The sequence below is a fragment of the Lotus japonicus genome, chromosome 3 (genome assembly GCF_012489685.1).
Source record: "Lotus japonicus ecotype B-129 chromosome 3, LjGifu_v1.2".
Classification (NCBI taxonomy): Eukaryota; Viridiplantae; Streptophyta; class Magnoliopsida; order Fabales; family Fabaceae; genus Lotus; species Lotus japonicus.
Window position 1 is genome coordinate 79,183,207 of NC_080043.1, and position 14,282 is coordinate 79,197,488.

The window sequence follows — 14,282 nt, forward strand, 5'->3', positions numbered from 1 at the left end:
TTCCTCCTTTGCCTCCCCAAGTGTCAGGCCCAGGTCTAGCTTCTCAGAAATGTCGACCATGCCAATGTAGAAAGGTTCCACATAGTTGGCTTCAGCTACCTGCAGCGGATCGGAGTCAATCTTCATTTGGCTTTTGGCTTTTTCATCGTACTTGAGTCTTCCTGAATCCAATGCTCCCTGCACAAGATCCCTGAAACGAACACACTGTGAGGTCCAATGACCAAAAAAGTTGTGATATTTGCAATATTTCTTCCCTTTCCTTTGCTCAGGAGAAGGAAGTTTTTGGTCTTTAGGGACCACAAGCAAACCATCAGATACAAGTATATCATAGATTGCATCACATTTGGTCACATCAAAAGTATAAGTTTTTACTGCAGGAACGGTATTCTTGGGGCTTTCTTCCCCAAGTTTGTTTTCATATGGTTTCAATGCTTTACACACATAAGGATCACCTGGCTGGAGTTCAGCCAGATTGACATCATTTATGTCAACATCCGTAGGGATTTCTCGATAGACACATGGACTTTGACACACTGGGTCAGTGTCTATGTACGCTACTTTCTCCTTCTTTGGCCACTTAGTGGTCTTGGCCCTTTCCTCGGATTTCTCAGCCTTTAGTAATTCGATGTGCCTCACTCTGTCTGCGAGTAGGGACATATCTCGAATATATTGAGTATCGATTTTCTTCCTAATAGAATACTCTAGACCACCAGCGGCTAAGACAACTAGCTCATGTTCAGGGACATGAGTGAAACATCGAGATTTAAGCATCCTAAACCTGTTTAGATAATCATCAATGGACTCTGCTGGCTTTCTTTTGACACTAGCCAAATCTTTCAAACTCACTTGATAGCGCACAGGGGCAGGGACATGGTTAGGCAATGGGATTTGGTTAATCCCTGGTGCTGGTTGCATTTCGACTGGTGCCCCCAGGGCTGTAGCCAAACGATCCATTTGACGTGCCAAATGCTGATTATTGGCATTACTATTTTGGAGCACATGGTTAATTAGTTCACCTATCTGTCGAGATAACATGTTAACCATTTCATGGTTACTATCATCTACTTGCTGCCTAATGGCTTGAAGTGAACCAATGTTCATACCTGTAGACAAATAAATCTGTGAACTGGACCCAGGGATAGGGCCAGGAGGGCTGACTTGACTCCCTAAGTTCAACATTGTTCCATTTGCCCCAAAGGGGGGTATGCTAAATGGAGGAACATTCTCAGGGAATGTCGAATATGTGCCTTGTATGCCTTGCATTACAGAAATAGGCATACCATAAGGCATGTCTCCTCTCGTAATAGTTGGGACAATTTGTGCCTGCACTGATGTAGATACAGGCATTTCTGCAACTGCAGAGATTGCCACGTTCTGGGTTGGCATAGTGGTGCCAGGTCCCATCCCAGTAGACACTTCTTCATTATTATTACTGCTACTTCCCCCGGGGCTACCCTGATTGCCCACGTTAGACCCTTGGGGGGAAGTTCTCCCTCGATTGCTTGCCATACTCACAGTTTTACCACTTCTTAGGTGCATATAACACGTAAATCACAAGCAAAGCAAGTAACAAATACCAGGTAACATGCAATACAATAAACACACAAAACGCTTATGTAAAACTTAGTTTTCACAAAAACGGTCCCACTGGGTGTGCCAATTTGTTTACATTGATTTTTGGTAAACAAATATCCTCTTAGTTCGACTAAAGGAAGTTTAGATTTCAGGGTCCTTTTGAGAAAACGCTTTGCCAAAGTGTTGTGTGTGAATGAGTGTGTTTTCGACAACAACGAGCAACTCAGGTGAAACTAGATTTCATTAAACGTGAGTCAGGTACAAAGAAGTCAAGTAAATTAAAATAACATGAAAACTACGTGAAACGTAGAATTCGACAAACAAACTACACAAAGGGACTGGAAATTGACAAGCTAAAATGCAAGAAAACTAAAATGCTGGTTCTGCAACGTACTCCTCCATCATCACGTCTTGCTCCTTGAGTCTCATTGATGCGAACATTAGAGCTTTCTGGTGAATTTTTCAGAGTTTGAGTTGAGAACCCTCTTTCTGAATTGGATTCTCCTATTTATAGAGAGCTTCATGCTCTGTGTGTCCTTGACGGTTTTCCTCCTCAATGGATAGGTTAGTGGGTCTGGTTTCTCCCACGATCTGATGCTTGCTCCGGAAGTTCCGCGCATGGTGGTGGAGATCGTGTGCTTCAACTGCTTCAACCGTTTCCTGGCCACGTTTTCGACTAACGTGGTGAGAATCTGACTTGGTCAATGCGGCACGTGTTACATGTGCTTGTACTTAGAAGTAATTGCTAGTGTCGAATTCGGCTGCCTCCTTAACTTGGTGCCTTTTCCTTTTTCTTTCTTTAATCCAAATTCGACTACTTTGGGTGTCTTGGGCCGGATGTGCTTTTTTCTTGGGCCAAAATATTGGGCCAACAGGATGTTTGGCATTTGTCCCGTGTAATTGATATATATTGAGATTCAGATAAGGTTAAGTACAAAGAATCTCTTGACTAATTACTAATTAGATAGATGGGAAGAATGAGTTCTCCATCTAGTCATGAGAAATGTGTGAATTCTTATAACAAATTTTGTTTGTTTTGAAACAAGTGATAATATAGGAGTTTGATTGCGATCGATGCATTAATTAAGTGTAAAACAATTTTACATGCATGGACAATTAATAACAATATGTTATGTAAGAGGAATAAGTTTTTTTATTTTAACTTTTAATTTAAAACAAAAGTATATTTTATAATTTGAAAATTCAATTAGGTAACTAAAAAAAATTATTTTAATCCATGATATATAGTCAAGTTTATTAAAGTGAAAATAAATGTTTTGGTCGGCGATTTGAGTGAAATAAATATAAAAATTTAAGTGAAGACTTGTTTTCCTCTTGTGACCATAAAAATTGTGAAGACTTATTTTTTCTTTTGCAAGTGTTCACTTGTCTAGGAGGCGGTGACAATCCATGTCAACAAATGACTATTTCGGGGTCTGATCTTATGATCTCACCCTTGCGGAAATCTAACTTGTCTACAACGTAACTAGTCCAACACTTTACTAGTAAAATTTGAAGACTTTGAGCAGAAGAATAAAATAACAATATAAGAATGACTAATTACTGCTTAGGGCGTTGACAATGAGACAATCAATTAGTCTAACAATTATCAGTTGTGGGGATGTCTAGTGAACACTGTAAGAAGTGACTAAATTGACTGAAAATGGAGAGATGGAATAACTAATGTAAACTATTGTTAACACTCATTTTTACATTTTATTTTCAACACTATCATCTCATTGATTAGTTAAAGTTTATATGAGATCAACTAAAAATATCGATCTCACTTCCAGTATAATGAGACTGATATAAATTTCAACAAATTAATGAAAATGTGCTCAAAAGAGAATATTAAAGTGGATGTTTCTAGCACATCTCAGAACTAATATTTTTTTTTCAAAATATCATCCTTTACTATATGAGTATTTATAAATTAGTGGATATTTATAAATTTACTAAATACATCATTCTTCTAAAATAATGTAAAACTATTAATGCAACTAAAAAAAGGAAGGACATAAAAGTTCTTTCCATCAAATATGCCAATACACTGATTTTTCTTTCTTCTAAAAAGAATTTTTATTCATTTACACTTTAATTTTTTTCACTCTATTTCCACCTAATTTTATATCTGAGATCTCTTTATTTTCAATAATATTACATATCAAATCTCATATTTTTTTTCTCTTTTATTTCAATCTCTCTCCTTCTTCAACTTTTTGTCACCTCAAAATAAGTGTTAACAAAGCATTTTGCTTCTAAAATGACAAGTATTAGTTTAAAAAACAAACTAATGAAAGTACAAAAATGAGTGAGATGAGGAAATAAAACACTGGTAAATTCCGTCTAAAATTCATGCACAATATTGATGATGGAAATTTGAGAGCTGAGAAAACAAGTGACTGAATTGACTGAAAATGGAGATGGAATAACTAGTGTAAACCGTTATTAACACTCATGGCTCGTTTGATATGTCGTATTAGACATGATTGTATAAGCTTATACAATACATTATGGATTTATTTATTGTTTGGTGCTAACATTGTATTGTATAAGCTTGTCCATCAACCCACCCCTATACATGAAAATGATGTATTATTTAATCCACCATGTAGGTGATGGATAAAACTTGATAAGATTTGACGTATAAGCCACCATCACCACCACCCACCACTGCTTCCACCATTCGCCTTCCACTACCACTACCGTGACCGCCACTATCCTCCACTGTCGCCACCACCATCACCACCAACACCACCACCCTACGACCACCACAACCACCGCCCTCCACCACCACCACCACCGCCACCCTCCACCACCACTACCATCGCCGACACCACCACCCTACCGCCACCACGACCACTGTCCTCCTCCACCACCACCCTCCACCGCTGCCCCACCATCGCCATCGCTGCTGTTACTACACTATCCATCCTCCACCACCACTGTCACCATCATCACCCCCTTCCACTGCCGCCACCACCACCCTACCGCCACCGACACCACCACCACCACCACCACCCTATCGCCACCAGAACCACCGTTCTCCTCCACCACCACCACCCTACCGCCACCAACACTGTCACCAACACCCTATTGCCACCACAACTGCCGTACATCCTGCTCCACTACCATCACAATTACCACCCTACCGTCGCCACCACCACGTCGTCGACACCACCCTAACCATTGCGCTACCGCTGACACCACCACCAACATCCTACCGCCACCACCATTCACCGCCACCGGTACTGCTACAACTAAATATACTCGCAACCACCATGTCCACCACCCTCCACCACCACTGCCACTGCTGTCGCCGCCACCACCACCACCATCCACCACCACTATCGCCACCAAATTATACAGTGCATGACCAAACGTTGTATAGTATTAAAATTTTATCAGGTCTTATCCTATCAGACCTCATACAATCAGGCATTATATTATCAGGCCTTATACTATACAATATACCAAATAGACCCTCACTTTTATATTTTATTTTCTACACTATCTCATTGATTTTTTAGTACATCAGAAAGATAAGATAAGCCCGCTATGGATTGATCACGGGACCTTCACCTCTATAACTCATATGTCACCCAAACTCTTACCACTTAAGTTATCTTATGTGGACCACTATATCGATTAAAATTATAGATTAATTTTTTTTAAAGTAAAATTATAGATTAATAAATTAATGTGAATGTGCTGAAAAAATAGAATATTAAAGTGTATGTTTCTAGCACATCTCATAACTAATAATTTTAATTTTTTTCAAAATAATCATCCTCTAAATATAAAATATCTATATATGAGAATTTACTAATTACATCATTCTCTCATTCTTTACATTAACTTTACCTAGAATAAAGTGAGAGTATTAGCACAACTCAAAAAGGAAGGACATAAAAGTTATTTCCATCAATTATACTAATAGTATTGATTTTAAGTGCTACTCTCTTCGTTCCAAAACTATTATAGTTTTAGCTTTTTTGTTTTGTTCCAAAACCATTGTTGTTTTACATTTTCAAAGCACTCTATCTCATTATCTTCCATTCATGCCCTCATTTAATATTGTATCTCCCAAGTACCACCTCTTATTTCCACCAATCACAATTCTCACCAATTAGTTAACCAATGGTTTTCATTCTTTCTCTTTCATATAACTCATATTAAATAAGGGTGTTTCAGTCAAATTATAACATCAATTAATGAACTTTTAAACTTAATAAAAAAATTAAAACTACAATAGTTTTGGAACAGATGAAGTAGTTTAAGACTTTCAAAAAAAAGTGCTAGTTGAAGGTTAGTTTAATTCTTTGTTAAAAAAAAGGTTAGTTTAGTTCTCAATTAATGAAAGTACAGAAAAAAGTGTTATGAGGAAATAAAACACTGCAGGATTGATTGGATTTTTCACCTTACACAATCACTCTGGTAAATTCCGTCCAAAATTCATGCACAATGATGGATGCATATTTGAGAGCTGAGAGAGTTTTTGTTTTATTCTTTCAGAGCCGAAACTGAAATTGATGATGATGCTACCTTGGGCCTTGGCCCTATATATTGCATCTCTCAACGTGAATCTTGACCTCACTCACCACCACTCAGAACTGACCATCTGCATCTTCAGTTGCTCTTGTCTTGTTCCAAACAAAGTAAAACCTCTCTCTCTCTCTCTCTCTCTCTCTCTCTCTCTTCTTCAGATCCATTACTCTCTCTCTCTTTCTTCATTTGTTTCTGTTTCTGTTTTCTCTGACCCTTTTCTCTGTCTGTCCCCCTCAGTACTGTAGTCTATAACACACAACACAAAAGATAAGATTGTCCTAGGTTGGTGTTATTCATTTACAACTATTTCACTCACCCCACAAGAAGAAAGAAAGAAAAAGAGAAGACTTTACTTTCCATTTCCTTCTTTTTTTCCTCTGTTTTTCTTTTCTTTTACTTGTTTACTTTCATTGGTTTCTGGGTTTTTCAACTTGTTGTGGTTCCAGAATACCCAGATGAATCAAACAGGATATGCAGCTATTGTTGACTTTTTTTTCTCTCTCTTTTTATTTGAATATTTGATAAGCTTTTTGAATTTGATTCTGGTTCTAGTTCTGGTTAGTTTCTCTGCAAAATCTATTTCAAAAAACTAATTTTTATTCATGAATCTATTTCAAAAACTTGGCTTTATGAGCACCCTTTTGTGGACTCTCTAGTCCTTTTACTCTTCAAAGACTACTTTTGGTCCCCTTTGACTTTTTTTTTTCTTTGGCTTTTTCTCTTCTTACAGTACTTTGGTCACTCAAAGTTACAATTTCTATTGAGTTCTGGAGATTTCTCTGGTTTGCTTTTCTGTTAACTTGATTTGATTGATGAAGAATTTTTCATTTTGATGCTTGACACAGATATTGTCTCAAAAAAACTTGGTTGACTTGCTTGGATAAGGGGGAATTCAAGCAAAAGCCAAATATCAAATCTCAGAATTTTCTTTGTGATTTCTGTTCTTGTTTCTGTTTCTGTCTTTCATTTTCCCCCTGTTTTATTTTACAATTTTCCCTCTGTTTTGGTCTTTTGAATGGTTCATAGAACCTGTAGAACGTGTATTTGTCCAGTTTTTTGGCATTGTTTTGGAAATTTATTCCTCTGGGGCCGGTGACTAGGAAAACAAACAAGGAAGATCAAAACAGCAAAAGAAAAAAAAAAGGAAACATTATATTAAAAAAAATTGTGATTGGATGGGGTGGTTTGGCTTTATACATATTTTGTTTTGTGTCAATGATATCTTCAATAGTGTTTGTCTTTTTCAGAAATATATTTCTTTATCTATATTGATTATTTTGTTCCCCCAGTTTACTTTCACCGCCTTAGACTACTAGCATTTATGGAGGTACCAAAAATAATAATAAATCATACAATAATAATAATGAGAACTCCAAACTCAATATAATTGGATGGTCCTTGACTCCTTTTTCTTTTTTTTCTGCAGTAGCTGAATGGCTGTGAAGAAGATGTTGGAGAAAGTGGAAGAATTTGACATGGACAAAGTGATAGAGGAATTTGAGAGGCTTACCAAGGATGCTGAGGGGGTTCAGAGGGAAACTTTGAAGAGGATATTGGAAGAAAATGCTTCAGCTGAGTACTTGCAGAGTTTGGGACTTAATGGAAGAACTGACCCTGAGAGTTTCAAGTCATGTATTCCTCTGGTCACTCACAAGGAATTGGAGCCTTTTATCAACAGAATGATTGATGGAGATGCTTCTCCAATTCTCACTGGAAAACCCATCACAGCCATGTCTTTAAGGTCTGAGCATTTTTGACTTTATATTTTCGTGCACGTTTGGATGCACAGTGATAAATCACAGTAGACAGAAGTAGAAGCGATAACTTCTCTTAGCTTTTGCGACTGTCCACCATGATTTTGACAACTGTATCCAAACATGTAATTCTTCTTTTTCTTTTAAGCAGTTTTTTTTGTCTCAATTCTTTTAAGCAGTTGAATGTGCTGTTCAAGAATTTCTTAGTCTGAAAAATTGGTAATCTTGCAGTTCTGGCACTACTTCTGGGAAGCAAAAATATGTACCATGGAATGATGAATTGTTTGAAACCACATTGCAGATATATCACACCGCTTTTGCCCATAGGAACAGGTATCCAACTTCATGTCATGTACTTTAGTTTCTCTTTTGTTGTAAGATATGACCAAAATCGTACTTATAAAAGGCAGAGCAACCCTCACCCCTAAACTACATGTTGGGTAAAGTTATGCCCGCCTAACCCAATTTCTATGATCTTTCCACAAACCTTTCATGCAAGATTGAATTAGGAAGTAACACAGTTCCATTATTCTGCAGAGAGTTTCCAATTAATGGCAAGGCCTTAAGCTTTATCTACAGCAGCAAGCATTTCAAAACAAAAGGGGGTGTCACAGCAGGAACTGCCACAACCAATGTGTTCCGCAACCCCGGGTTCAAGCCTTCAATGAAGGCGCTTAAGTCCTCGTGTTGCAGCCCAGATGAAGTGATATTTGGTCCCGATTTTCACCAATCGCTGTATTGTCACCTCTTGTGTGGCCTAATTTTCCGCGAGGAAGTTCAATTGGTGTCTTCTACGTTCGCGCACAGCATTATCTACGCATTCAGAACCTTTGAGCAAGTTTGGGAAGAGCTTTGTGCTGATATAAGGGAAGGTGTTCTTAACAGGAGCATCGTGGTCCCCTCGATTCGAACCGCTATGTCTAAACTGCTTAAACCGGACCCTGAACTCGCGAACCTGATCAAGAGAAAGTGCTTGGGATTGAGCAACTGGTATGGATTGATACCAGAGCTTTTCCCAAATGCTAAGTATGTTTATGGGATCATGACAGGGTCAATGGAGCCTTATTTGAAAAAGCTGAGGCACTATGCAGGAGTGTTGCCTTTAGTGACTTCTGATTATGGATCTTCTGAAGGGTGGATAGCAACCAATGTGAACCCAAGAGTGCCTCCTGAATTGGCCACTTATGCTGTTCTTCCTCAAATTGGTTACTTTGAATTCATCCCTCAGAGTGAGTTGGAGGAAACCAAGGGAGATACTAGTTTTCTCTCTGTGGATCCTCAAACAGTGGGTTTGACTGAAGTGAAAATTGGTGAGGAGTATGAGATTGTTATCACCAATCCTGCAGGTATCAGATTCTCCTCTAATTTTTTCTTTTTCTCTTGTCTTGTTCTGATTAATGCATAAGGACTAATAACCACCAACCATTGCTTTCTTTTCTGCACAATGTTACATTTTGGTGCTGGCATAATACTTCCCAGAAAATCATTAATTATTTGACCAGTTAATTCTTGTTTGTTTTTCCCCTCTTCCCAAAGTATAGTATAGTGGTTAATTTAAATTGGTAAATGTTGTTTTGAGATTTTTGCTATGCAGGATTTCCGAAGTGTTTAGGATGAACTAAGAACAATTTCAGAATATTATTCTGAGTATTATATTTTGGAAGGGAAGAATGCTGACTGGTTAGTCCATGTTGAGGAAAAAAATGCCAAACCTAGTGCTATAAAGCTCCCGTTATCTGCGAGATTCAGGAAGGAGCCGGATCTATTTTGTGAATCTAATGTAGGCAGTCTTACCTTGCATTTTTGCAAGAGGCTGATTCACGTGTTAGTCGGTCCATGTTAGGAATGTAATAAAAAATTGAGGTAAATTATTGGCTAATTGAGAAGATGATTCATTGGGGGGGGGGGACTTATCTTTCTGAGAAAGCTTTAAGCCAAAATGCTTATATAAAACCAATGCTTACCAGGTAAGGGTTGCTTTAGCTATTTAACTTTTTATTATTTTTGTGGGTTTTGGCCTTTGGGGGGGGGGGGGGGGGGGGGGGAGGGGCAGGGAAGCGGTTGCTTTGTCTTTGTTTATGATTTGTGATATGACCTTCACGGGACCAACTGAAAGTAATTTTTTCCTACTGGTTTCTAAAGGACCATAGTACATACCTAATCACATTAATGTAATATTGTGGACCTGTTTCTTGAAACTCACTGTACCTTAACTTGTCTGCATGTTCATTTTACCTAATAATGACAGTCTGTCTAATCATATTTTTACATGCAATTAGTAATGCTGAGTATGTTTATTCCTTTTAACTTCAATGAGTAAGATTCATCCTAGTTTGTACATGTAATTAATCTTATCATTTGGCTAATTTTGCAGGCTTATATCGGTATAGGCTAGGAGATGTGGTCAAGGTTATGGGGTTCCATAACTCATCTCCAAAACTCAAGTTTGTTCGGAGGAACAATCTTCTGCTTACAATCAACATTGACAAGAACACAGAGAATGATTTACAATTAGCTGTGGAAACAGCATCCAAATTGTTAGCAGAGGAGAAAGTGGAAGTTGTTGACTACACCAGTCATGTTGATGTGTCGAAAGAACCGGGGCACTATGTTATCTTCTGGGAAATCAATGGCGAAGCGAGCGAAGAAGCACTTGGTGAATGCTGCAATTGCTTGGATAAGTCCTTTGTGGATGCTGGCTACACCAGTTCTCGCAAAGTAAATTGCATTGGCCCGCTCGAGCTCCGAGTTGTTAGACGAGGAACGTTTCGGAAGATTCTTGATCATTACTTAGCATTAGGGAACACGGGGAATCAGTTCAAGACTCCAAGGTGTATTAGTCCTGCAAACACCAAAGTGAGGCAAATATTGTGTGACAATGTGGTGAACAACTATTTCAGTGTTGCTTTCAATTGATATATAAAATGTGGGATCTGCTTTTCTTCCATTGTTTCAAGTTCTCTGCCTCTGCAATCTTCATCACCTCTGCTGAATCTGATCCGTTACAATATTATAAGCAATGTTTTAGGATAATGGATAGAAATCCACATGTTCGGTTGGTAATAATGACATCAGAAATGTGTAATATCATTGGAGCTAAAGGGCATGATTGTCGAGAATAAAGCAGAAAGATCATATGAATATGTACCTATGAGCAAAACATATATATAAAAAATTGAGTTAGAAATTAAAATGGTTAGATAAGCTCATGACATTGGTTAAACTCACATCTAATTTGAACTCTACATGAATACAAGCTTTTTGAGAGGATGACAAATTGACAATATTACCCGAACCTATTGGGTATCCGTTCGAGTCGACCCGATTTTACAGGTAAAATTTGATATGATTGAGTTTGAGCTTAGGTTTGGTATTGATGAAACCCGCACCCGAATCCGAACAATATACATGAAATTACAAAACTACTCTTATAGATACCATGTTAACAACTTGATTTGTTAAAAATTTGGTTATATTTGAATAAGATGATATAAAACGGTCATTTCTCAACAAAATAATATAAGTTACATTTTGTTTTGCAAAAAAATCTATGCATCAAGTTAGGTTATGACATGGGTTTGAGGTTACAACAGGTATGGGTAAACCCAAAACTCGATGGGTTTGAATTTGGGTTGGGTATGAGAGTTCGGGTTTGAGTTTGGAAACGGCAAAACCTGACCCCGACCTAATGCGTTGTCATCCCTAAATGTCAAACGTGTTCCAGACCGGCCACCTAGGCCAAAGCATGGCCTAGGAGCTTCTGCTTCTGTCCGACAAGTAAGGATCTTGGCCCCCTACAACGACAAAAGCCACACTACTAGCTCTTATAATTCTAAGAGAGCATAGGATAAGGGATTTGGTTAAACCCTAGCTCTCTTTCTCTTAGAAACTTATCTGTAAATAATCGTAACAATACAATTCTATCTTTTATAAGTTATAACACAACATGATCTTCATCAGCTATAAATAAAGGGCCACTTTGAACCCTCCAGATAATGACATTTTCTATCAATAGACAGACACATACTGACTTGAACATCAGAACCCTTTTGATAAATGACTTGTTGTCGGTCCAGCCATTGGAGCACGAAGCATGACGTCCACACTCGTCAATTCTTTTACATCATCATTCACTCCTTATCAAGTAATTTTCTCATTCATCAGGTCCACTCAGTAAATCTCATAAGGAAAATGATTTAATACTAAAATATTCATAGGCTTAGCATCGGATGATTAGGATTTTCTCTTAACTGCCAATTAGAATTCCGCACTTTTTATGTTTGGTGGTGTTGTCCCTAATTATCCCACATGATGTATGTTAAGGTTTTACTATATACATATATAATTTCTTTTCTCCATGAAGAATATGATTATAGCCTTGAAATTTGGTTTAAAAAAGGATTTCTAAGTATAAAAACGAGTTTTCTAATAAGTTTATCTCGACCAAAGTGGGTAGACAAAATTAGCTTGCCTAGGCAAAGTGTGGAATTTCTCGTTGTGGTTGGGTAGGCTTAACAGTGATTAATGAATACATTAATCAAGATGCCTCATGGTGTAATATTCATTAGAGCAAAGGACAAGTAATCTTTCTCCGTCATCAACAACGTTGCTGTTAGTGACAGAGACTTCTTTACTGTGATTAAAAGGCTAAAAGGGGCACAGAAAGAAAACATTTGGGTGGATCTTACCATGAAAGAAGATAATGGAATGGTGGGTTTGTGAATGGGGATAGAAATCTTTTCTCCCCATTTGGTGTGAAATTTTTGTATCCCATCATCAAATTGCGTCATATCATTTAAAAATCATTTATGGAATTGCAATACTATACTTATGTCTACATTTTTTTTTTTCAAAAAGTAGTTATGTCTACATAGCATAATTTAATTCGTAAAACAACGAAAAATGCATTGAAAATTTAATGGTGAGAATGAAGTTATATTAGTTAAGAAAGGTTAAATGGGGTCAATATGTCTTTCAAATATAGTACATCTATCTTAAGATTTTATGTCAAAATGTAATGTCAACTCATTATTGTGGTCGACTCTTGAAAACCATTAATAGAGTTCTTGAGCCGATTCATCTGTTTGGTTTCAGTACAATAAAGACTTGATTTAGTGTAAAAAGATAGCATCAACTCTAATGTTTACCCTTTTGTTTTTGTTTAACGTCGGATAAACCGACGCAAAACGTAAAAAATCACCTAATTTTAACATCGTCCTAACCGACTCCACTTGACGTCGATTCTCGATCCATTAGCGTGGTCGTATCGGACTCTAAAATAATCGACCAAAGAAGCATCTGACCCCCGCCCCCCCACTTAGCAGTGGTTTATGGTCGACGCGACCTCCCACACTTAGCAGTGGTTTATGGTCTACGCTAAAGTCACCGACCAAATTAGCAACGACTTTGACCGATGCTAATGTTAACTGAGTCTCTCCCTTTTCCCCATTCCAAAGGTTAGCACTTAGCATCGTCCTAGCTGACGATAATCTTTAGTGATTTCTCCATCCTTCCTTATAAGCCTTTTTTCTCTGCCACTCCCTGAAACCCTCAGATTGAGTCATCCTACTCCGCCACTGTCCTCCTCCTCCGCTACCTTCATCCCCTCTGCTACAAGAAAAATATTTATTGCCGTTAGTCAAAAGCCATCGGTAACCGCTAAAAACTATTGGTAAAACAATCTTACAAATGAGCAACTATTCGTTGATATTGGGCTCATCAATAACTTTTACCAACAATTTTTAGGTCTTACATCAACAAAACCAAAATGGTCAAAATTAGCGTCAGCCCGATAGTGATTCGTTAATTCTTTTAGTTAAAAACAAACTTTTATTGTAGTGTCAATTCAACTTGACCGGTAAAATTAGTGTCAGCAATAATCATTTTGCCCTATAAGATTGAAACTAATAATAAAAAAACAAAATTAGTAGAAACAGTGAGTGCTATAAGTCAAAGTTGTCACAAATAGCAACCATTTTCTGATTACACTAGAAAAATTGATGGTCTTGTGAAATTGAACTTTGATGCTTCATTTGAGTCATCCGCGAGGGTTGGAGCTGGTATGGTGGCACAAGATCATGATGGCCTTGCTCTTGCTTCGGTTGCGAACTTCCCCATGATGGCTTCTTACCCAGTGTTGGCAGAGGCCTTGGCGCTCCGATGGTCGATTGGGTCTGCTCATGATTTAGGCTTTAGACGTGTTTGCTTTGAGACTGATTGTCTCCAGTTGTTTCAAAGATGGAAGAAGCCTCAAGACGGTGCTTCCTATTTGTCCTCTATTGTTAGGGAATGTATTTTTCTTTGTCGCACTTTTGACTTTGCGTCTCTTTCTTTTGTTCGCAGCTCAGACAATTTAGTTGCGGATTTGCTAGCCCAATCGACCTCCTCGTTCGCCGGTTTAGTATG

At 37.9% G+C, this 14,282-nt stretch overlaps 1 protein-coding gene across 4 annotated transcripts; it reads left to right on the forward strand.

Moving 5' to 3' along the window:
• The first annotated feature begins 6,073 nt into the window (after window positions 1–6,073).
• LOC130746233 (jasmonoyl--L-amino acid synthetase JAR4) lies at window positions 6,074–10,824 on the forward strand. 4 transcript variants are annotated; one of them, XM_057598790.1, is made up of 5 exons: window positions 6,074–6,233; window positions 7,550–7,864; window positions 8,109–8,210; window positions 8,415–9,223; window positions 10,252–10,824. In XM_057598790.1, the coding sequence occupies exons 2-5, from the start codon at window positions 7,557–7,559 to the stop codon at window positions 10,791–10,793; spliced, it is 1,761 nt and encodes a 586-aa protein (XP_057454773.1). In that variant the 5' UTR covers window positions 6,074–6,233; window positions 7,550–7,556; the 3' UTR covers window positions 10,794–10,824. The 4 variants fall into 4 exon arrangements, with proteins under 4 accessions (XP_057454773.1, XP_057454774.1, XP_057454775.1 ...); XM_057598791.1 differs by having other exon boundaries at window positions 7,553–7,864; XM_057598792.1 differs by lacking the exon at window positions 6,074–6,233 and adding an exon at window positions 6,257–6,405.
• The last annotated feature ends 3,458 nt before the right edge of the window (window positions 10,825–14,282 follow it).